Genomic DNA, 26,154 nt, shown 5'->3' on the forward strand with positions numbered 1-26,154 from the left:
TGGCAACCCGTCGTTAATACAGCGTCACGTGGGCACTTTATAAGGGAATTTACACCCGTTTAATTAAATCATTCTTGTTATTCATCGTGGACCCCATCCGCTATCTGTGTCATTGTAATATTGAAGCATGTTTTTATTGTAAGCCATATCAAATAACCTAAAATATGGATTCTCTTGGCTTAGGTAAGTTTTGAGGCATTTCAACAATTTTCTATTACGGTACATTGTTATGGGTGTAAAGGGAGAAATTCTGTTATGCATAACTAATCCGAATCCACACACAACATTAGTGTTGAATTTGCTTTGTCATTTTATTTTATTTTGACTATGTTCAGTTTGTCCATTTTGGCTTTGCACGAGGGAATTGATTTGATTATTATTGGTTCAGAACTCCAGATACTAGTCGGTTCAGATCGGAAATTTTCCCACTATAATCCTCACAATGAGGCAACAGCGTGGAAACCCTTTGCAAAAATTCTGCACAGTGTTTTAATTTTACTTTTGTTAGTGGTTATGTATATACATTAATTGTTTTTATTAATCGGTATTTGTATTAGTAATATTTTGCGTTTAAGATTAAGTCCAGAAAATAAATAAAATACACCTGCAAGTACCTCACTCATCTACAATTGATCTGATAAGCAATACTGATATTTACCGGTAAAAAGTATTTTATTCTATAAGTCCGACAATTAAAATGCACAACTAACAAAATTCTAAACAATAATATTAATCACAATAGGGTAAAATAGAATATTAATCACAATAGGGTAAAATAGCCAATAAAAGTTACACCCTTACTCGAACGGTCGTCTATGTTTGCTTGCTCAGTCTTGTATGGCTGCGAGTTTTGATAGTCAGATGAGAGTCATGGCAGTCCTTATATGTAGAGGTTTGGTAGTTGAGATAGGAAAGTAAAAGGTCAGGTGATCATGGAGAAGGAAGCTCCATAGGTAGAGAAATGATAGAGGCTCCAGAGGCAGAAGGAAAAGAGGGGGGAGGCTCCAGAGGGAAGTAGGCTCTAGAGGAAAGAGCAATGGAGGCTCCAGAGGCAGAGGAACGTGCCTCAGCAGGCAGAGGGAGCCTCAGTAAGTCTTTCAGGAAGGAGAGACAGATAGATCGACTGCAGATAGAGAAAGGCTGAGTCATTGGAGCTGTTCTCTTATATACATGTAGATCTATGTCTTGTTAGCCTGTGAGAAGGTGTTTAGGATTTCAGGTTCTGTTCTTTATGTTGCTGAGGATTAGCAATTGAGTGAACTTGTCCTAAGTACGTCATAGGAGTGTAATGATTAATAATGATGACTAACTCCAATTGTCTTGGTCGTGTCTGGTACAGGTCTGATATCTTTTAATGGTTTATTGTCATGTCAATTGATGTCTTTTTTCTCATAAGCTACTACCACAGGAGATTTCAAAACTGCTTGTAGAAGAGTATATGATGACTGTCTTTATTACTGGTCCTTTAATGTATTAGGTGTCATGTTCATTGTAATGTTGCGTATGTCTCCGGTGTTTAGTCGTTTCTCCATTACGCTATCTGCTTTTGCTAATACTTCTATACAACAACATATCACAGAACCGAACTCAAAACAATTGTTAGACAAAAAGTAGTAACCCGATCACCATAATATAAAAGGTTTTTTGTCAAAATTAATCTGGGACTGTGAAAAAGTTTTTTGTGTGTAACATTTAAATTATAAAATTGTATCATTGTCATATTAAATATATAATTGAAACAGAAGAAGGCCGGGAAGCCGTCTCCTGGACAGATCAGTACATGGAAGAAGATTCAAGTGATGAAGATGGTGATATGACGGGTGTTATGGAAGATGACCCAAATAAGTTTCACGTGTTATGCGAAGGAGTTCTTAACACAATAGCCTTTGTCCACGAGTCCCTAAAAGAATTTCTTGAAGTGAAAGACACTCTCTTACAGCACCATTTACCTCCGTCCGTATTACTCTCACTGTCTATCACAAGCTCTAAACTTTTCAGAAGGTACAAGTTTTTTTTATCACTAATTTACGTTAATATCAAAACATTTTTTTAAAAGATTTATTAGTTTAAATAGCAATAGATAAATAAGTTTTAATCTAATTTCAAGGTTTTCAATAAGCACCTTGAATAAGGTAGAGGAAGAGTTAGAACCCCATGCCTTCTTGTTGCTATGATATTTTTATATCGGTTTTTTTAACGTTTTCTTTCATTTCATTTGCAACTAACTTATCGTACCTAGCTAAAAACATATTCTGTGGTCTCAGCATTCCATTCTCCTTCCTATCCACACAATCTCGTAGTTCTTGGGTGGCGTGAGACCAAAAAGAGTTGAAATTAGCATTAGTTTTAGTTGTAGGGACAAACATACGGTTTGGCTGTCTTGTAGGATGAGAGTTTTTAGGTGTATCGACTATCTCTCACATACCTTAACTCGCGTAAATAACTTCTTAACTTGCTTAAAGTTCTTAAAGGGAATATTCTAAACGATCTTGCTCACTATTAATAGATGTAGCTAGTTTTTTGCGTTCAACCTTTTTACACATAGTTTTACATAATAATTCTAGATGACTAAATTCACTATCTATTCACACTAAATCATGTATGTATGTCTGAGGCCAAAAGAATGTTTACATTAATGCGTAACGCACTTGAACATGTATATCCGTTATAGTACAGTTGTTATAGTACGGCTGTTATAGTACAGCTGGTGCAGAATTGCATGTATTTGCAATGAAACTGTCTTGGAATAACAAAGTACCTGTTGCAGCATAACCGACATGCATGAGCCTGTAAACGAGCTCATCAGGCTAGTTCGAATATTTTCTACTCCTTGGGAGGAAAAGTCTGCTGCCCTGAAGAAGATTCTAGATGACTTTCACAAAAAGAAGCGACAGCTAGATGTGGCATTAAAAAGATTGACTTTAGTAGATGCGATGGTGGGTATTCCAATTTCACTAACTGCTAACTCGTTAAATGTTACTCTCTTTCTTCCGTCTGTCATCTGGTTTTGTCTCATGCAGTCAAAGAAAATTGCTTATGAACGCCGACTGTTGAATTGGGAAAAACTCTACTGCAAGGTGACAAGCTCTAAAGGACATGGCCGTCGTTGGAAATATATTATTAAAGAGTTGAAAGAAAGAACAAAACTGGGGTAGGTTAGGACAGCTTTGTTTCTTATATCACCGTATTTTACGTTACACATAACTGTTAAGTGCTATCACGACGGAGTTCAGACCTTGAAAAGGTAATGCTGGTTTGAAAATACAAAAAGACCGAAGTTGTTGTTAGGATATTTCTTAACAACAAATGTGTGATAAGAGTTGGGGATGGAACAGAAAAACAACCTCAAAAATACTATGTTTGTTAATAAGATATTACCTATACGTGTTTTTATTTTAGGTATTTTTATTTCAATTCTACAGTTAATATTATTAAAGACTCAGTAAATTCTAACCTGTTTAGCTCTATTGATTTCTGCTATGCTAGTCCTATCGACTTCTGTTTATTTAAGCAGTTCATAGTAAGTGCACTTGGACCACCCATACCTTCACATGCATAACTCCACAGCAATGCTGTAGGTATGACGTGCTGGTGCACCACGTTGACCAGGTAGAGCAAGATGTCAATGAACCATTTCCTGACAAGGAATTGCGAACAGAGTCAGTGGCTCCACAAATGGACCCAATCGCTGAAGAGGGTGAAGAAGGCAGCCACATGGAAGAAGAGGTCAGAAACATTTATTTAATTTTTCAGACCTTGTCACAAGTTGTTCGTTTTTTTAAAGACGATCTCTTTACACTAAATATCTTCTATGTCTATCGCCCTTATCTTTTCATTTGTCGCCCACTTACAGACATATAGCCGATTTCTCTTATCTGTTCACACAGACGCACACACCTTTCTTCTCTTTCATTTTTTGTAATTGGGCTGTTATTTCCTCTGAATTTCTCTGTTTTTTTATTATTTATTTGCTATTTATCATTGGCTTTTGAAGGTTTTTAATTTGCTGATCATTATTACAGGCAAGGTCATTTATTCCTAGAGTTATTATATCAGAACATTTTAGTTTCTAGAAAATAATTACAAGTTTATTGATTTATTTTATATAATGTAGTTTAGAGCTCATCGCACTATATTCTAACCAGTTTCCCTCATATATATTACAATGCCATAGTCTTGTACTGTTGCATATGCAGCGTCACACACGCTGCCGCGAACCTGGAACAGCGGGGACTGATTTAACTAATCGGTCAGGTTTGTCAAGCTCTCTGGTAAGTACCGGCTTCTTTATAGCTGGCAATGTCTCTTCTCTATCCTCACATACTTGGCAGTGTTGTACTCAAGCCTAGGCACCGCTGATGACCATGCATGGAATATTGTTCACCATTCCAACTCTTAATTGCTGTCACTTGATCTGTGTGCCTACCCAGACCCATGCTCCGACTTGCCAGATTAGCTCCTCTCCTCGTAGTACAAGTTGCTAGCTCATCTCAACTGTCTTATTTTCTAGATTATTCTAGAATAATATTCTCATAATATTGTTCTAGAAAATTCTAGAATCCTTCCGAAACCAAATAGTCTCACCTCGTTTTTTATGTTGTATGATCAAACTTGACTGATTCAAGACATGTAAATCAGAGTGCAATGTTTGAGACAAATGTCCGTAGTTGTAGACAGAGTCTTGATAACTTAAAAAGCTCTTGTAAAAGACACACACATGTTTGCTGAATCATTTAGGCTTTTGATCGGAACACTTCCTGTTTTTACAATAATGTCACTACTCTGAAAGTTTTTAGTCAAACGACAGAATTTTCCTCACAAATTTTTCAAAATTAAAAGGTTGTTGCATATAAGGTTACCCTTGTACAGAGAGGTGCAACGAGAGACTCTCTAGATACTTTCAATAAACTGAAGGCATGTATTTCACCAAATTATGAAAATTCGAATATATAGATCTGCGAGGTCAAAGTAAAAAACTTAACAGTTTTCAGAAGTTTTATGGGAATATCTGTTTTATTAAAACTTTGTTAACCTAATAATATAATTTGCTATTAGTTCATGAATATTGCATTGAACCTACTAAAAACGGTTGATGCATAGATCTGTTTTCTTTCAAAGATTCAAAAGATAGTTTCAGTTCAGGTCTCCTATTTTCACAGAGCGCTGGAGAGCATTTTTCTGATGGTACAGACTCAGAAGCATCCTTTGGGCCAGAAACCCTTCAATCAGGTTTCTCAATGGCTGGTCAGGTAAAGCTAATCCTCTTGTTACCTTGAGTCAGTTTCTTCTTGTGAATATTTCTAGTGTCGCTATAGTTTGGCCTGTTGGGCATCTTATAGTATATCCAACTACACATGTTTTTGTTTAGTGATAGACTTGCAGAGTAGCTTTTATATACATGTATATGTATATATATATACATATATATAAAAGTTATAAAAGAAACACGGTATATATATTTAATATGTACATATATATACCGTGTTTAAAAGTTCAAAATAGTTTGTGTAGGTTTCAGCATTGTGGATGCATAGAAGTGTCTTTTCTGTAAAATTTGATAAAACAATCAAAAAATATTAAATTGTTTTATTTGTCTGACCCGTTCATTCCAAGAATATCTGTTACTGCATATCTTTTTTACTAATTTGTAAATAGACTGAGAACTATTTATCAGGGTATGGTAATGACAACTGAACCACCGAAACCTGAAGTATCGGATACGACTACAGAGACGCATCCTCCAGAGTATGATGTGATCTTCTTTGTGCGATGCTACTGCCCTAAGGGTGTAGACGGAAGGAATATCAAATGTTCAATTACTCATGGCACCCAGTATGAGAAGACATCTAGACTTGACTTCACCGATGAGGAGGTGTGTTAGTTTCGTATGCGATTTTATGACATTGTTTTATTAACTCGGAGTTAGTTGCTTTTCTGTTTGTTGAATTTGCGGAGAGCATTGATATATAGAGTTGTCCTACCTTGTTCTAGCAGACAACTATTGTTAGGTTGAGAGTCGTCTTACTTTCTGTACAGTCAGAAATCATAACATGATGATGGTCGTCGCTTTAACTGATGATGTGTCTATATTTTTAACACAAATGCGCTTGTACCTTCTAAAGTTTCTGATACATGTCTCTTACAAGTAATCATTATTAGACAGCATTTAATAATCAGCAGAAACTGTCATGGATTAAAAAAGACTTTTGTTCTACAATATTCTATTATGTGCTAATCATCTACTTCAATAAAAGTTAACACTGTTTGATAGGTTGGAATTATGCTGTCGTAATAAGTTAAGCTTACTTAAGTGCTGCATAAAATTTAGTTGGAAATATGCAGAAGATAACTCCCCAGCTCAAATTTGGACCTCATGATGTTTTCTTTGAAAGTTGTGCTACCTTTTAGTAACTTCAAGGCTTTAGTTATTTGCGACTACCTCTTGCCACGGTTAGGAGGTTTTAGCTAAGATAATTTGGTTGCAGATTGCGAAGCAAGTAGCCAATGATCCTCCACCCAAGCCAAAAGGTCCAAAGAGGAAAGGGGCGCCACCCCCTCCACCAGAGCCCATCCTTCCAAAGCATGTCAAGTATGTGCTGAATGTTGCAAAAGTCTTTAGAGTAGTAGTTGTAAATGATCAAGAGTATAAAATACGAAGGTTTATTGACAATAAAGGAAATAATTAGATCTCTAGAATATGTCAATTCATAATATACCTGCAAATTTATCTCTTATCATTTGTTCTCTCTTTCACCTATATTGATGCACCTCTCAATATAAGCCTCTGTTAGGTTACTCCTTGGGTTTTTAGCCTTCATGGCTGCCTTGTCACTTCCATTTATTTCTAGTTTCCATTTTAGTCTGTTTATACCAACTAAACCTATCATATACCTGCTCTTTTACTCAACGCTCATATATTTGGTTTAATTCATTGCAGTGAACGTAACAAGTACAGCCAGGAAGTGTATGTCATTCATTTGCATTGTTTTGCCTGTATTTTAGCCATCTTGTTATACCGCAGGTACTAATTCCGCTAACGCATTTTGTTTATATACTGGTCTGGATTTGTATGCTGCAGAAATGCTGCATGCTTGGACTGGCCAGTTCTTTTGCATGCTTTGTCTATTGCTTCTCTTTCCGCTTCTCAACACCTCTATTGTTTAGTCCCGTCTATTTTGCCTGCTAATGAACCAGTTTATTCTTTATACCTCGAGTTACAGGTATTATTGACCATTGATTAGGTATTATTGATTCTTAGATCCTAAATGAGGCTGCAAATACAATGTAGTTATTCATTTTATTTTTTCAAGGCATTATATGCACAATGTGTACAGATTTTAAAAGCGTTTGTATGGTGGCGTTATTTACTCAATACAGAAATTTAAAGCTTTCATCACAAAAAATCATGTATGATCAATTATATGCTATGAGTGATTTTATTTCAGGCTTGGTTTTTCTAATTAATCTGCTATCTACGGAGATACATGTAATTAGAATTAATCATCGGTTGAGTTTAAAGTAATGTAGAGTTGAGCTCTACTCGGTGTAGGCCAACTCCGAGAGTGTCAATCACCATGATAATATATATTTTTATGATTTCAATTTTATCTTTTGCCATATTAACCAAACGATTCCATGTTTTTCTGTTAAATACTATGTCAATGCTAAAGCTAGCCTTGGGTCCATATATTTTATAGTCGTCTTCTGATTTCCTTTTTCAGATACTCCGAATTAAGGTTTAAGCTGCCTGTCAAATACATAAAAAACAGAGAGATTCCACCAACTTTAGAAGCTCTCACAGTTACTGTGCATGTTGGAGAGGATGAAGAAGTTGTTGCCATGGGCACTGTTGAAGCTGAAGACATCGTTGGCTGTGTAAGTCACGTGTTTATGCGTTGCTCCTGTTATAGCAGTCATTAACCAAGCGATGGCTGGGAGATATATTTTACATTTTTGGTTGGAATATCAGGTACATGGGTAGCTAGTATTTATGTATGTATAACCTTTTATTGATATTACTAATCATCAACCAGATGATGTTTTCATTATGTACCAAAACAGAAATAAGACATAAATCAGGAATTATTGTGTGTTTTTTTTAAAGTAACTAATCTTAGAGTATAGCAGAAGAGTCAGGACAGTGAATTGAAGGCTGTAGTAACGGAAAGTTCATAAACTGAAACATACGATGATGGATACAGTAGACGGTGTCATGGAATAGAAATCAATGTTTGTCATATGTTTGGAAGGATAAATACAAATATTCTGGGCAAGTGGTTCATCATCTTCATGGAAGTCTGTTGATCTGACAATGGCTCATTTCATTTTGGTCTGTCTGACATCTACAGCTCTATCTTTTTCATGAGTTGCATATCCAACACTCTATTTATTGGTACAGGATGCTAAGGGTTTGAATTACAGCATTTCCAAAGACTATGCTTCTCTTGGCAAAAATTTGATTTTTTATATAATTGTGTAATTAATACTTTCTATGGAATATTGGTAACAAGGATGGTGCTAACAACTGGAGGGTAACATCACTGCTGGGAAGTATTTCAAAAAATTCTGAATATTTTTGCTGTTTCCTTTAAAATATTATATTTTATCTTTTCTAGTACTTAAGGACATCGGTGTATTAGGTCCCCGTTATCGTCTAACAATGGCTAACTTTACAAAATAATTTACACAAAGTAAAAAATTTAAAAATCTAGTTATATTGTGATGTTAAAACATTCTGTTTCTGGTTTTGAAAGCATCATGAAGCTTGAATAACAATTCTAATAAATTTTAAATACAACGATCTGAAAGTCTAGCAGATAACTGAAAACACATGGACAGGAAGTGCTATCATTGAGCATCATCTATCTCTGTCTATTGTGATTATTATTTGTATACCCTTCTTTTATTGACCAATCCTACATGTATTTTGTATTTGAAGCTTTCACAAATTTGCAAAGTTACATATTAGGTACAATGTTAGTTTAAATTGCGCAAATGCTGCCATCTCAGGTTGATTTTTGCTATGATTTTACTAGCTTAAAAACTTCTTATCTAACACCCAAAAGATCTTACCATGACATCTAATGAGTGCAAATTTGACACTAGCAATTTATTACTAGCAACTTTCAAATAGCAAAACTGTTTTGTTTGGTTTTATATACTTGTCGCTGGAATCACTGAATAAAACTGGTTACTTACCCTTTAATTTTTGCAGGAAATGCCTGAGATTTATGAATTGCCCAAAGGGACTGACGGGGAGTATGACTTGTCCCTACAAGATAGCATGATGTACACATCACAAGCCATAGTTGATGCTGAATTACAACTGGCTGAACCTTTGCCTGTAGCTTTCCCAATATATCCTCTGGGTGGAGGACGAGCGGGGTCGGAGTTGCAAGCTGTAGGCACAGTCCCACTCTTTTTCTACTATAGGAAGATCTATAAACCCAGGCTACTCAACCGAGCTACAGGTATTGGGAAATTTGTTGATGTCAACATCTTTATCTACAAACTTTAATTTTTGGTTACTTTAGAGATGGCAAAACATAAGTTTAAATCATTGGTAGTAAAATGATTTTTGTCTACAGAAGTGCTGATTGGTTTTTAAATAAATTTCTAAACAAATATTACCTTTTATCATTAATTATCTGTAAGAGTTTTAACTCATTTTCATTGCTAAATTGTTTTTTTTATAGCCAAAATATTATATATAAAATATCATTGTCGTGATGCAATTATTTTGAACTTATCTTGTCTCTTAGGTTTAGATGAAAGTATTAAAAAATTTTGTATTCTACTAGCAGTTATTTTAGGAGTTGTCTGCATTTGTTCTTTCGTATTATATGAGTAGATTTCTATGTACGTACCTCACAGAATTGTGTTATCGCTTCAGTCATGATTGTTGGACTATTAAGGGTAGTTCTTGATTTTTATCTGAACCAGCTAGTAAGACTGGAAATAGATTGGAACTTTTATAAAACAGCCATATGTAGTTCATGATTAGCGCTTGCTGTGTGCATGCGCTTTAAACCATGAGGGGAACTCAGCAAACAACAGTATAAGGAGTTGTCTGCTCTTGTCTTAAATTGTACCTAAAATAATAAGGAAAATACATCTTACTTTTTGCATTTACAGACGGTAATGAACAGTTGATTGTGATATACAATTGTGACTATGTGAATTGGTAAAATAACTACTTGCTCACTATGTCAAAATTAGGCTGTGAATTTCCTCAGTATTTTATAACGCTTAACATATGTTTTAACAAATTGGTCTTAGAATTTCAAGGTTGACTCTAAAATTTAAGCCGGCGTTTTTGCTATGCAGGTACGATGAACCTGAGAGATTTAATATTGGAAGAGATCGGGGTTGACATTCGTCATCAGACTAAAGCAACGTTGTTCCCTGAAAAGCATGATAGAACCAACAGCCCGATGACCGTACGGGGAACTCCGACACTCTCTCGACATTCTAACGAGGAAGAAACTATTCCAGCTGAAGAACTCGAGGCTATTTTAGATTCTCATCAGCGAGACATGGAGCTAATGCAAATAAGTTATGAGTGAGTTTGTCTTCTCTTGATCCTTATTTAGCTATATGGTAGTTATGCTACATGAGAAACTCTTTAATGTCTTTGTGGATTAATTTACCATTCTTTGGTTGGCTCTATAACGAGTTTGTATGTGTGTCCTTAATTCTATGGATGTACTACTCTTTGGCTGAGTTGTTATTTTATGGTTTAATGCTATCACTGTGGGACTTTAAGATTATCACTGTGATTTTAAGGCGCTCTAGTTTTGAGACTATCACTCTATGACTTTGAGTGTATCATTTTATGATTTTGAGGCCATCACTCTATTTATCTAAGACTATCTCTCTCTTACTTTGAGACTATCACTTATGGTTTAATCTATCACTCTATGACTAAGGTTATCACTCTAGGATTTTAAGGCTCCCTCTATAGTTTTAAGACTATCACTTGATGACTTTACGATTATCTCTCTATGATTTTAGACTAACACTTTATGACTTTATTAAGACTATCATTTTGCAGCTGTAGAACTTTTCTGTGAGTTTATGATCCTGCTATTATCAATTCGTTAAGTCTAGTGTTCTATCGCTGAGAATGCTTTGAAATTTTGGAGTTATCACCTATGGATACATCATGCATTTAATTTTTTCATATTTTATCGGTAGCTCTTTTACCCCTATATCAAGTTTTTCTATTTCTTTACTGAGTGCATCAAACCAGGGTTAAATCTATCATTCCAACTTGTAGGAGGAGAATTTCAGCAATGGAGGAAGAAATTGATCGACTGCATATGTCCCTGGAGAGCCAGGCAGCACTGGGGGATCAAGCTCCGCCTCGAAGTGGTCATACCGCAAGCCAGACAAGCAAAGAGAGCAAACATAAAGTGTTCGAGTACAAAAAGTAAGCAGATATAAACAAATATATTTCTAAAAAGATAAGATTTGTAATTGATGATTCAAGAATGTAAACATATAATGTGAGGCTTTTTTATCCGACTGTTCTTGGTTGATATCATATCATTTATATTATTAAGTGTAATAAATAAGGTATTTAGATAGTCATTCTACAAAGGGGTGTGGAACTTTCGAGTGGGCGCATTTCTCGGCGGTGACTAAAGGTTATAAATCTTCATGAATATGCTCAACTAAACTCATAGGCTTGTCATAGCAAGACATTAACATTGCCAAACATATTCTAATCAATAATCTGCAATAAAATTGTGTTTTGTACTTATGTAGGTTTTCAAAAATGAGTTCATCGCTTCATTTAAAAACAATATGCCTAATTAGTGATTGAACGTTGAAGGCTTGCAGTGGAGGGAGATTAATCAGCATGAAGGTAGAGGTCATTCTACGGAGTCGTTCGATTAGGCTGTTCGAATAATAATAGGTTTATTTAATATTATAGATGATATGCAGAATAGTGCACTTTGTAGAGAATGACTAGAGCAATTACACTAGTTTTTATTGAAGTCGTTCTTCCTTTGCGCATGGTATTATGTACTTGGCATTCCAGTTTTAGAGTAGTTCTTAAAACTTGTTTTTGTGGTACAGAAGCTTGTTTTAACTACCTGGCTGACTACCTAGCATCAGCTTCCTCTAGTTGATCAGCATGGAAATGTTAGAATATATATGTTTAGAGAGAAAAGAGAAATGAAAAAGATTCCAAAAAATCAGAAGCTACCAAAGTGGGGAGAATCATTACCTGCTGATGTGAGTTCAGTTATGTAATCTCAGCTCTTTAACAAGTAGGGGGAGGTCTGTTTGGTTTGATTTAGATTAATTTAGCATCAAGTTCTTGAATGCACCAGATGATTATTTCGTTTAATATTTATATACATATACAGTGAAACTCGGATAACTCAAACTTCAAGGGACCGAGCAAAAGTGTTCGAATTATCAGAGCGTTCAAGTTATCAGAGCACTGTCACAAGTCCATGTATTTACTTATTTATTAGTAGATACATGTACATATACAATCTATAATATAAATCAAAAGCACAAATGGCTTGTTTCAAATTAAATGCTTCTAATGTAAAGTTTAAAACGTTTTTATCAAAAAGTATAGAGATTTTTCTATCACTTGAGATTGGTTCGTTGTTTGAGGTGATGTTATTGCCAGGACGTTTTTTAGATTGACATTGGCAAAACTTGATTGTTGTTGAAATGCTCAAAAAAAAGACATCTTTTTCTTTTGAGTGTTTTACCCACGATCAATTTTGCCGATTTTTCTTGAAGTTTATGCAAAGATTACCTCACTTTACCTTGCTTCTGAAGGGCGATCGCTACGCGAATGTTTGGTATAAATAAAATTTCACCAAACCTTTAGAAAAGTCGTTGACAAAAATATTTTGCCGATGGTGGTAATAACGACACTTATGAATTACGAAAAGTTTAGGTTTACCTCTATGGCTTGGAATAAAGTGATTTTCTAAAGCGATAGCGACCGTTTCGGTAGCCGTTGGGCAAGAAACAGTTCGAATTAACAGTGTTGAGTTCGAGTTATATAGAGCCGTTTATCATTGCGTGGGAACGGACCAAGCAAATCCATTGGAGTTAACCATGTGTTTGCTATCCCGAGGGCGAGTTATCCATGTTTCACTGTATATGTATATACATATATACATGTAGGCCTATGTATATACATATATACATGTATGTATATACATATATACATGTATGTACATACATATATACATGTATGTATATACATATATACATGTATGTATATACATAAGTATTTATCTTCATATGTATGTGAATAAATATTTATGTATATACATTTTATTTCCTCATCCCGGTTAACCCAAGCGGGTGGTAATGTCTACTAAAGATGAGTTTCCTACCAGGGACCTGAGAGTTTGAGCACTCACCTCAAAATCTTAGGCTTTCCCAATAACGTAATAATGTACTTTTTTCACATAAGTTGATTGTTACTAATATTTGGCAAGCCACATTTGATGTACAGGTGTTATGACTACTGGAATTAGAGTTGTTCTTATATATTAGTACTTGTAATCTCCTCTCCAATTGCTAATGTCTCCTCACTTGTTCCTTTTTTGTATATACATATATATTTATATGTACAGTATGTAAGTGTATATAGACACATAGAACTGTCTCTATATGCACATACATATATATGGATGTTTATATATTAATATATATATATATGTGCATATATATACACATATATATGTATGTATGTATATATATATATATATATTTATATATTTATATGTTTATACCGTATATACACATACATATATATTTATATGTTTATACCGTATATACACATACATATATATGTATGTTTATATATACATTTATATGTATGTATATATAAACATATATATACATGCATATATACCATAAATGTTTGTATATATATATAAACATACATATTAATGTTGTATGTATGTTTATATATACGCATACATATATATACCAACCTCAAATACTTGTTAGTGGTAGACGCCGTGAAGAGGTTTGGCTCCTCATCATAACTGTGTGGCTCCATTGTTACAGCAATTGAATGAAATTCAGCTAGTAACTTGTTGATGGTGGCCATGGAGGCTGCATTGGCTTCCATGCCCCATTCTTTTTTCACTGTCTGCTGTACGTTTTTGAGCTCCCTGTCCCATCTTTATAACTACATTATAACCTGGCAGTATTTGACTTTGGATTGAGTGCTCCATACATGGTGAGCAGTTCGCTAGTTGCTATGTCTGTTTCCTTGATGACTTCCTCAGTCTACTTTATTGCACCTGCTGAGCACCTTATTACTGGAAGTGGTATATGTATAGAATTTGAAGTACCTCCATATACAGCTAGCTGTTATGTGGTAGTTACCTTCCATGTGGTAGTTATCTTTCTTGTGTTAGACATCTGTCCGGCATTAGAGTGTACCAGCATGACATACAGTGCATCTGGTCGAATAATGATGCTTAAGTGTTGCAAGATGGCTTTATCTGTGACGTTACTTTGAGCACACTGGCAGAATGGTTGTACATCTTAAAGTATTTCTTTCTGTTTTATTTTGTAACACACAAATTGAAGGAAAGTAGGTAATCCATGGAAAGAGGCGCTACAAGATTTAGTCCACTCCAAGCTGATGGTCCAATCAGAGAGAATATTACATTTCTGTGATGGTCCAATCAGAGAGAATATTACATCTTTGTGTTCACCTTAATTAAAATCATGCTTGAAGAATATCCGCTGATAATAGGAAAGTAATACACTTACTTGGAGTTATCTCTCCATCACAAGAATATAACAATACTGTGTTCTAAAATATAATATGTGTTTTGATTGATTAATATATTTTTGTGTGGCCACATCGTTAAAATTATTTATGGGTTGAAAAGTAAAACAGTTTTGTAGATAAAATTCTTGTCAACTAAAAGAGAGAAAAATGAATATGCTAATACATCTATGAGTAGCATATGATGTATGTTTGTCGTATAGAATTTGTCGTATAGAATTTGTCGTATAGAATATGTTAGTGGCATATGCTCTGTTTGTTATGATGGATATGTTGTTGGTATATGCTGTGTGTTTATCATATAGAATAGTTTAAGAATGTATGCTGCATGTTTGTTATAAACTTGCTAACATTTTGGACTGTTGCAGTTCTTTGAAAGGCTTGAGCTATTTCAAGAAGAGTCTGAGGCTAACAGAAGGGCGATTGCTGTTCATATGAAACGGGAAGAGAGTGAAAGTATAGAGAAGAAACTAGCATTTCAGAATAAAGCCTTCAGGGGACACCAGAATGACGTGGTAGATGCTCTGAAAGGTCTGATCCTCAGCAGAAATATGAATGTTTCTGTGTTTGTTTGTTGATATTTTACCTACGCATATATAGGTAATCTGATCCAATCATGGGAGAGATAACTTAAAACACGCACGTAAATTGGCTATTACACATTTATGTATGTTTTTGAACATACATTATTGAGTGAAACTGTTTATTTATCTGGATAATAACACACTTCTATTTATCCACCTTTATGAGTCATTACATCACACCTATCTGTATAGAAATAGTGCGTAAACTCACATATATAAATAATTGTACACATTTATATATACATATATACATATGTACATATATATCCTGTACATATAAGTATGTATGCATATACATGTATATATTGTTATTATTTCCTCACCCCGGTTAACCAAAGTGGGTGGTAGCGTCTACTCAAGTACGAGTAGATTTGTTGGTCAAGTTAGTAGAGCTCGGCAGGAGACCCGGACTCTCCCCGGGTTTCTTACCGCAGACCTGGAACTTTGAGCAATCGTCTCAAGCTCGTAGCCGTTTTCTATAACGTACTTTTCTGCCACCCACTCATGTTGATCATTCATAGTATTTGAGCCAGCCACCGTTAATGTGCAGGTAATGTCTCAACATCCTGATGAGGTGTTTGAAAAATACAATGCCACCTCCAATTGACCGCCACTATAGAGGAAGGGTTGAAAAATAGAGCGCCATGTCATTCAAATAAATATATATTATATATATATTGTTTCCTCACCTCAGTCAAACCAGGTGGGTGGTAATGTTTGCTCAAAATCCGGTCTCTTACCAGAGATCTGGGCATTTGAGCATTCACCTCCAGATCTTAGCCATTCCCAATAACGTGCTTTTCTGTCTCACATTTATGTTGATTGTTGCCAGTGTTTGGGCCACAGTTGTACTGGTGTTATTGCACCCAATACTCCAATTACTGCTGGAATTACAGTTCTTATTTGCCAGTACTTAATAATCTTCTCTACGAGTAGAAAATTTCTCCAAGTTTCTCGATCTATTTCTTTTGTTTGCTGGCTCAATTGTAGTCATTGGGTACCGCTATATCTATTACATAGCATAATCTGTATAATTACATAATTATATATCCCTCTAGCTCTCCTTGCCCACTTTCACAATATGGGACTAGTTTGACAGCATGCGCTTGTCTGTGAATATGTGAAACAGGTTCCACTAAAATGGTTTCATGCTTGTGGATTTGTTAATTGCTAGAAAGAGTACAAAGATTCCGCAACCAAGAAACCAATTGTGAAGCAAATCTGTTCTAATAGAATCTGTTTTACTTTATAAAACTGGTTCTACGTTTACTATTATAATATTATATTATGTATTGAGACCTCTTTTTGTTTTGACTGCATTTAAACATATGCAACTACATATATACACAAATATTTATTACAATTTTGTTTATTAATATTATGCTACATTTAACAAGGTCCTGTAAGGTCTTAAGTATATTAAAAACAGTGGAGTAACCCTGCATAATCAATACTATAAAATTTTTCACCTAGCTGAGTTGGTAGCTGGCTATTTAGCTATAAAAGCGATAGGTTGAATCTGCCATCGACCTTGACTTTTGCTCTTTAACAATTCTTTCATGGGAAATTGCTCTGAATTAAAACAAAATTATCTGTCAAGTTCCCATTTCCACAAGATAAATAGATTTATTTGGTGTTACTCCGCCTTCGAGTCTGTAGGAAATTGCTACATCATCTTGTATCTATTGACTTACATAGCGGAACATATCACTTGCCAACATGTGAATATTGATTAATTCATGTCTGCATATGCATTGTATAAATGTGCATTGCAAGTATGCTTACTATCCTGTACATATGTTTGTTTTCTATGAATATTATGCACGAATTTGTGAACACAAAAGGGCCGTTTACACCAGGAAGGTTTGTCGAAGTTGTTTTTCATCAAGAGAGCCAGAGTTGACAAGGCATCTAGTCTGTTTATGATTTAAAATACTTTTACTAAGACTTTACACTAAACCAACTCAAACTACGATTATATAAAATGGGTCAACTTTTTTAACCAATGATGTACAACATCACTAGCCATTCCATTTGTACGAATTTCGGTGCTACTAAACACTGTGATATATGATTGGTCAACGCTGTATATGGTCAATGGATTGCTCAACGGTGTATACATTCAAAGATGGCCGTCAAAAGTGGACAAACGTTGTATGCAACATTTCACCGATCTTGTGTCGATGATCGAGACAGTCATTTTTATAAATGTTTTTCTTTTCACCAAACAAATTTTGTCAACGTAGAAGCAACTCCGGAAAATCGTGCTTGTGTAAGTGCACTTGAACATGGAGGTTATGTATTTAACGGTGAAGTTGACAGTGAATACAAATCCATAGGTAGGCTTTCAAGTTTTTTCATGGATGCTACGTTTTAGTACTTTGCCATATAAGTTTGTGAGAATTTTTTATATAATTTGTTACAGATGTGTCATTGCCTTCGCTCTACAACCCCAACACAGGAAACAACGTATACAATCCTAGAGTATCACAGTACTTTCATCCCACTGGTACGACGGGCCTGAGGCTAACACAGCCACCTTCCATGATGAGTCTTCCACCACTTAAAAATGTAAGATCTATGACTCTCTATCTCATGGCCAAAACAGATTGAATATATTTATGGATCAGCTATACCATCTTTATGGCATTCTATCTGCTTAGAGCGGGGGTGTGGCGTCTGTTGAGCAGCCTGCTGTGTCTTGTAATCACAAAACTATTTTACTCAGTGTTACAAGTGCCGTGCCAGACACATTCATGTTCTTATCATGTTACTTATCTGAATTTTAAAAAATTGAAATAATTAATACTAATAGATTTGATTTTTAAATAATGTAAAAAAATTTTTAAAATGTAAACCACCTTCGTGCCTAAGAATTCATTGTTTCAAAACAAACTTTGCTGTTGCAAATAATTGTTTAAACACAATGAATCGTACTTGGCAGATAAACATTTTTAATTATCTGTAATTAAGGTTTTACAATGAGTATTAGAGAGTTAAATTGTATAATCTTTGTTGTTAGTACATCGGTCAGGACTGTCAAAATTAAAAAAAAGTTAACTCGCGCTAAAATTTGAATATTTCCTCTTGCAGAAGATGTCTGTAATCAATCTCTTTGATCTTGGACAAAGCATTCACAACCCAAACCAACTGCTCCAAAGGTATATGACTGCACGTAATGGCAAAGAAGGAACATTCCGGAACGATGCCCCAGCAAATACTGCAGATCCAAGTAAGCGCAATAGGCACGATGTTGAAGCAATGAGATCTGACAATCTTCCGATGTCTGCTGGAGAGAGACTACAAACAACTTCTACCTGAAAATCATCATTGTCCTGATTGCATCGCATCACTTTTTGGTTCCTTATATCGACAATCTCCATGATACACCAAAGAAATATTTTTAATCTCTGTAGACCTTATGCATGAACCCATTATACAATGAGAGAGGTCTAAGTGTAATAAAATATTGCCTGGCATGACATGAAATTGAACTCGCAACAGTAATACACGTACATGTGCTATTATTTGAAAGGCTGGTTGGTTCACCTGTCTTGTTTTTATCTCAGAGCGAATTCAGGTTCTAAACAACATACAACAATTTAACTATGTAATAGCCAACTGTTATGTCGCTACAGACTTATTATTTTGTACGAATGTTTGATGTTACGATAACAAGTAATTTTGTAATTCTTTTCCTTCACACATTCTGCCAACATTACTCATTGGAGTTGCCTGCACCATGAAGGGATAACTTAATTGTCATGTGCAGTATCAATCAGTGAAAACAAACAGTTATTTTTGTTTGTCATAGTTATCGTCTACACTTCAACTATCCATTCTTGAGGTCAAATCATAGCGGGTGTAACACTTCCAAAAACTGAATATATTCATCATAATATTGAAAATCACTCATGCCTAAAATTGCGTAGATAACATAGCATGAGTAACATGACAAACAACGCTAAAGAATACATCAGTTGAAACATGAAACTAGACTAAAACAAGTTGCACAAACAAGAAGACAAGCGAGACCATTTGCATGAAAAGATTGTACTACTGACAAAGGAATTTTTCTCATACCATACTCGCTAAGGTCACCACCGTGATAAAGTAACTATATACAGCTGCGCATCAAAATTATATGGAACACTATATATTGTAGAACTATTGAATGCAACAGATTGAAAGAATGAATAAAAACAACAATGCTGTTTCCCAGTGTGCTATAACTAAACATAAGCAATAGCCAATAGGAGCCTTCTACCGGATGCCTAACTATCTATGATCTTTAAAAGGTAATCAAAAATTAAATTTCGATCATCAATAATGGCCTACTATTGGTGATAGAATTTCATGCAGAGGTTGAATAGCAATAGTCACCGGCTATAGTTCTTTAGTCTGAAGGTGACTCAAAGCTGGGGGGACACCGGTAAGACCGTGAAACAACTAGTCGTGGGAGGCCAGACTAACTACTCAAAGGCAAGTTATTAATAAACGCAGAGACCCCTGCACAGGATTGATGGGCTGGCATATTTCGCTTTGTACAATATTGGACCCTTGAGCATACAAAGAGCAAAATAAAAATCAATTTGGTCGTTGAGATTGGCATTTGCTAGGAGATAGAGGAAGGAGAAGCAATATGGATGTAAATAGGTCCTGTAAGTGATGTCAGATGGAGGGAGAATAGACTAGCCTAGGGTGCCGTGTATGACAACTAGAACCAGCGGTACAAGTGGCTATCAATAGTACTGTCTTACAGTTTACCAATAAATAGATAAGAAATTACCTATACAAATCATGGTCATTCCTTTAATTCACACGACCATTGAGACCATTGATTTATACATATTAGCGACCATTGATTTATACATATTAGGGGGCCTCTGCAGAAAACCCTCATCTCATCCACATTCCTCAGCATAAGCTCTTGAAGCAGGGTAGACTAGACACCTTCACAATATTCTAGGCAACAGTCCCAACTCTCACTTTGACATATTGGTAAAATTAACTCGATTTCCATTGCGATTCATTTCCTGCTAACATCTTGGGTACTATTCACTAGAGACCATCGATGTAGCTACGAATCCATCTTAGCAAGCGCTCAATACTTGAGGACATGATCGGCCTACTAAACTATGTTCATAGAAAAGTGCAAATAAGTTCAAATAATTATATAAAAGTTAATGTTGAGATCAGAATTGTAGCCTGAGGGCCAGCTGGACCGCGACTAATTATACATGGATTGTGCACAAATGCAACAGCATGCCTCATAACGCATAACGAAAAGGTCAGCAGTTAGCCGACTGGAGAAGGTTAATATAAGTGTCACGGTCAAGGTTAGAAATCTTCACTTCCTTGACCCTGCTGACAGAGACAGGATCTGTCCTCTTGTGCCAACTGTCAGCTAATTGTAGCTCTTCAGGAAACCAATGAAACTGTACCATTTCATCGTCGCCCACCGTTGTCATGGCGACTATCTGCAATGCAAGCATACAGACATAATCTATCAGTGCCAAGCCAGCAATTCGAACAGCAAGCAAAAGAAAGAGGTGTGACTTGACAGCTATACAATTGCTGTACAGGAAGGATATAGGACCAGCTGCATTAATTTGCCTGATAGCGCGGCTGGAGGGAGGAACGAAGGCGGCAGGCACAGGCGCTATTGATTAGGCCGTCTACACAACCTAGTAATACCGGCTGATTGAGACCTGCCAGTATTCACAATGTAATTCAATCGAAGAAATGATTTCCAAAGAGCACATAATAGTCCGAGTCCTGCCATTTGTAGACCCGGACACCGTGCAAACAGCGAGTGCGGGTTGACTCTGAACTAACGCAATAGCGCGAGTACAGCAAAGCGTCTATCAGCAAAGAACGTGGCAGTATTTGGAATCATGGTGCACATCGGTTCGTGTTCTCTCCTAGATGTCAAAAAAGGGTCTTGCTCCAACAAACTTTCGAAATCTATATGAAATCATTTAGCATATTTTCACAGATCAATCAAAGCCGTTCTTTGATAGTGCATTCCATAGCATCTGATTTGGCCTACATGATTAGTACGGTAATTGAGAGAACACCAAGTGACTGACACGAGGTTCGACAAGGAATAAAAGAAGGCTGCAGAGCGGAACGACTCAACTTTCAGCGAGTGGAATTAGTCAGAGACTAGCTCCGTGGAGGAAGTGAGCTAAAGACATGGAAATGAACTCTAATGATCATCAACAAACGATATCTAGCCATTCAACGAGCTGGTTATATCTGGTTATTTTGGACATCGCAATTCAAAGAAAAGTTTTTCCAATTTGAATAACAGCTAAACTGAAGTTGTCCACACAATCAGTAACCTTGCACGGGATGGTTTGTTAAATGCCAACAACGGACTGAGCCCCACAAGTGTATAATTTAGCTCCTTTTTCGGATATCGTGATATTTAACAATTATCATGCGCAGGTTATGCTCGACAGCATATATAAAAAAGAACTATGGTAGAATTGAATAGCTATTACCCCAATATTTCCTACTTTTTCATATCAAAATAAATCTCTGTTATGCAGATAATAGGATTTTGATGGAGCTGTGTAACAAGAACGCATATAGAATTAAAGAGTCGTACAATATATAGCTAGAAGAATGAATGGCGCCAAAATACAAGAAACAGTTTTACAAAGATGGATAGAAATAATAGTAATGGAATCCCTACAAATGGGATTTTCTGTTTCGAGTATGAGCAAAAAGACATTATATCCAAAGTTACTACCATGCAATGGCAGGCAATTTTTTACTCATCCCACCTAGTCATTACTCAGGCTTTGATATATCCAATATGACTAGAAGTCCAGGGGTAGCCATGGCTCATAATTGGAGCTACTTAAGAGCTGTAAGATATTGAGCCAATAGTCATGATATGAATTTCTTAATCGAAACGCTGATACATTAGATTGATGGAAACATAGTCAAGAACTGGGCATGACACCAGTGAAGATCGATAAAAATCGGGTCGATATAATTGTCAAGATGGAATTTTAAAGATCGAATGCTTGCTGACTTGGACACAGGCTTCAATGGCCTGTGTGGTTATCACTTGGACCTCCATCAACCCTTACAATCAGACAGAGTAAACTAAAGAAAGCCAACCTCATGTAGAGTCGTGTCAAACAAACAAATATTATAACTTTACATTGTAGCCAGATTCAACTATTAGGAGAAAGACTAAATTTTAATCCCTGACAGTGGCCATAACATTTTGCAAAAAAAGAGCAAAAAATCTTCTAGTTACTATACTAATAAACAAGTATAGTAACAAATAACTACAGTAATAAATAACTACAGTAATAAACAATATACTTATAAGGAATTGGTGAAATAGCTGAGGTGTTTCCATCAAAGACACTACCTTATGTAAAGGAATACTCTCATCATTTCTCAGGTAGATAACAAAACAAGACACAAATTCTTATACTCCTTCTACTCTGATAGGAACACAACTTAACTATTGATCCCAATGTGTATTAAGTCATCCTACATACTGTTTGAATGATTTTTAACACAATTTAGTTCACTAAAAGAGTGTACTCTTTGCACTGTTTTCTACTTAATGTAGCAATAATTGTAAGAGACGATGCCAACATCGAGTACACCAGGATGTTCCCTGTCAATCTTACACAATCATTCAGTGCCTTAACAGAAATGAAGGGAGCTCAATGAACCGAGAAACTGTATCAGAAGTGAATCTGCTGCAGCATTTTGAGGAAGATTAGTAAACCTTTGATGAATAATGATTGTCCCGAGTGTTCCGGAATATCTGTGACGCAAACAGTAAAATTCTACTTTCCCCAACGATCTCAACAGTTTCACCACTAACGTCGATGCGCTGGTATAAACGTGGCCAAAACAGACAAAACACACAAAATTTAAACTGCAATATACAATAAGAACTTTACCTTAGCCACAAAAACGACTAAATCATACAAAAATAAAAAATCTATCATTTCAATACAAATAAGCCATATTAATTTATTAGCTACCGGTCCTTGAACAGATTCTAAAACACTCGTCTAGCTATGATGTAAAATTGTGGTATTTGTCAGATGGTTTACAGTACTTCCTACTCTCAACCCTCTCCTAGAGTCATTTCATATTGGCACAAAGGCGAAGCTGACAGGTAACTGACTGTGTAATACTAACAGCAATGTTTGGATATCATGTTTTTCTACCCTGGTTAACCAATGTGAACCTTGATGATGTCAGGCAGCATATCCGTGTGCCTTTACATATCGCTTTACAGTATTAAAATTAATGCAAAACATTTAAAACACTTGAACACAATTTTAAATGCTTATTACAATTTAAGCAAGACTTCCGTCCGTCCGTCTACCAAGATTTAACTAACTATTGCATTCAAGTTGAAGCATTACATAAGTTCTGTCAGTCTCTATGCAATTATAGACGTCATAATCGCACTTTCGATTGATCCGATGTTTTAATCGCAACAAAGTTTTATCGATTTTAATCTTAAAACATCCTGACGATCAGGTCACCTCAAACATCAAAAACAATCGCGAATGATAGAGAAATACTGATACTTTCCGATAACATCTACAAAAATTTTGGGTAAGTTAATCTTTAAAGAGAGAATAATATTAATAAAGGAATATATCAGACAAATTAATATTAATACAGTTGCCACAGTTAATCATAAAGAAGGTATGTCTGTCATCAAGTCACATAACTGGCTATATTGACTAACACCGTTCATACAGCTGCCTAGCTCACTTCAAAAGCAGACGGCAGTTCTGTTTGCAAACTAGAAATATTAATTCAGAAAAAACGAGCCAGTAGAATGACCTTCACCTACTCAAATGTCGCGTTAAACCTGATCGGCCTTTGTAACTGTATCTTTACAACTGTGTCACCCTAAGATAGTCATCTTTGCTAGAATGATGTTTAGTCCTTGGCTAATATATCGGCCTTTTATCGATCGAATTTGTGCATAGCGAGTGGCTCAATACGCCATCTTCCTCATCCGCACTAAGGTTTCCATGGATACGAACCACCCACATTCATAGTAATATGGACAGAATCAAAAGCAAGACAGAAGCACCACTGCTTACCTGTCCTTGCAGTTTCAGTGACGCACGATCCTCGGAGAGCAGATGTAAAAGGTTGTCTTGGAGTACCTTGTTTTCCCACCTGCCTGCCTCAACGATACTGCTAGTGAAGAAATCAGTCCTCTTCGCTGTAAAACAAAGACCACAAGGTGATTGACTACCCCTGTACAGCCTGGTATGCAAAACTTCAGGTCTTTGTTTGCCAGTCATGAAATAAGATGAGTTCGTAGGACTTGATAACATGCTGAACCTAAGTATGCTAATATCTAATGGAATGAGGAGTCACATCAAAGTGCTGCGATTCCGTTATCTTCCTTTATAGGAAGAGAGAAAGATGCTTGGAGCCAAGAGCTACATATATTCCTACTAGTGGGATGCTTACTACCTGCCTTTCACAGCACAGGAAATGGGAGTGTGAGAGGTAGCATATTGCTAAAGCGAACTCAGACACTGACAAAACAGTGTGCGGAAAGTGTCAAATAGTATAAATGTATGAGCACAAGGAATTTAACATCGATGCAGTTTGCAGTCTGCACTTCGAAAAACTCCATACTCGATGCTATTCACTGTATTCATTTTGTGGATGAGGCGAGTTTGGAGTTGTGCGCACGTCGAGTTACCCTGCGATAAGTGTTTCAATGGACATTCGCATTTTACAGACTAACTCGGGAACTTTGTTAAAAAAGATCAGAAATTTTAAGTCAGAGGTCATAGCGGTGTGCTCCGGTCTCCTTAGCAGCACACTTTTGAAATAGGAGCGGCTGAAGCGTGGAAAATGTATGAAATGGAATAGCTCACAAGGCATCGTGCGATAAAAATTTGCGAGTAATAAAACTCACTCGACTTGAGGGTTTTTGCTGTTTACATCTTGCCGATGACGACAAACTTGTGGATTTCATGAAAACATAGTTTTCTAGCATAACATAACATAGCATAACATAGGTGTAAACTACCACTGTTTTAAACATTCATTGCTAAACTCATCCTTCTGCACGGCCAGTACATAAAACATGAATACATGGAGATACAAAGAAAAGCTGCATTGTTTTCTCCCTTACATGTCTATAAAAACCTTTGCAAGAGGCTTTCAGTAGTTATCTGCTAATCCACTCTCATTATTAACTGAGTATGTGGAACAGATACAACAACACCGAATAAACATTTTAGTTAACCTTGCACTACTGCTTGATAGCATATTGATGGAAAAATACACATTTATGATCCAACAATTCTCAGGGTTGACCGTAAAGGAAAGCCACTTTTCAAAATGCTAGAAAACGTTAGAAAACCACCAAATTTGCCAAAAAATGACACAAAAAAAAATAAAAAACTGATGTGGCACTCCCGCTAGTGCCAACGTACTTTATCGTTATACAATGGCTATCAGCACCAATTTAAACTATTTTATTTACCAGCAACCAGTTTTCACATTAGCTAAGGTGATAGGCAAGATAGTCATTGGTAGGGGGTCATCAAGGCTGAATGAGCCGCACAGGCACCTTTTTAAGGTGCGAACAGAATGAAGAAATACCTAGCATTAACATGATACTTCATTTTATCACATGACGGCATTGACGAATATAGAACATTATAACATATGAATAGCGAGATATGAATAGCTGATGATTACAAGCGATGCTCGGTAGACTAGATGGCCACAGGCCAC

At 35.9% G+C, this 26,154-nt stretch overlaps 2 protein-coding genes across 3 annotated transcripts in view; one reads left to right on the forward strand and one right to left on the reverse strand.

Moving 5' to 3' along the window:
• The first annotated feature begins 1,794 nt into the window (after positions 1-1,794).
• Positions 1,795-18,964, forward strand: LOC137404130 (uncharacterized). Its single transcript, XM_068090283.1, has 15 exons — positions 1,795-2,001; positions 2,768-2,936; positions 3,021-3,151; positions 3,579-3,726; positions 5,160-5,249; positions 5,675-5,872; positions 6,486-6,589; positions 7,722-7,875; positions 9,215-9,470; positions 10,327-10,561; positions 11,279-11,431; positions 12,171-12,243; positions 15,163-15,325; positions 17,804-17,949; positions 18,472-18,964. Exons 1-15 carry the CDS (start codon positions 1,814-1,816, stop codon positions 18,697-18,699), a joined length of 2,436 nt encoding a protein of 811 aa, XP_067946384.1. The 5' UTR covers positions 1,795-1,813; the 3' UTR covers positions 18,700-18,964.
• A 1,573-nt stretch (positions 18,965-20,537) lies between these two features.
• LOC137403818 (uncharacterized) overlaps positions 20,538-26,154 on the reverse strand; it is a 28,496-nt gene continuing 22,879 nt past the window's right edge. For both annotated transcript variants that reach the window (XM_068089878.1, XM_068089879.1), the window contains exons 7-8: positions 24,492-24,616; positions 20,538-20,858 (exon numbers count right to left, since the gene is read on the reverse strand). In XM_068089878.1, the coding sequence (XP_067945979.1) occupies positions 20,670-20,858; positions 24,492-24,616 (314 nt within the window). In that variant the 3' untranslated portion in view covers positions 20,538-20,669. The remainder of the gene's footprint in view (positions 20,859-24,491; positions 24,617-26,154) is intronic.

This window comes from Watersipora subatra, chromosome 9 (assembly GCF_963576615.1).
Source record: "Watersipora subatra chromosome 9, tzWatSuba1.1, whole genome shotgun sequence".
In the NCBI taxonomy this organism is placed as follows: domain Eukaryota; kingdom Metazoa; phylum Bryozoa; class Gymnolaemata; order Cheilostomatida; family Watersiporidae; genus Watersipora; species Watersipora subatra.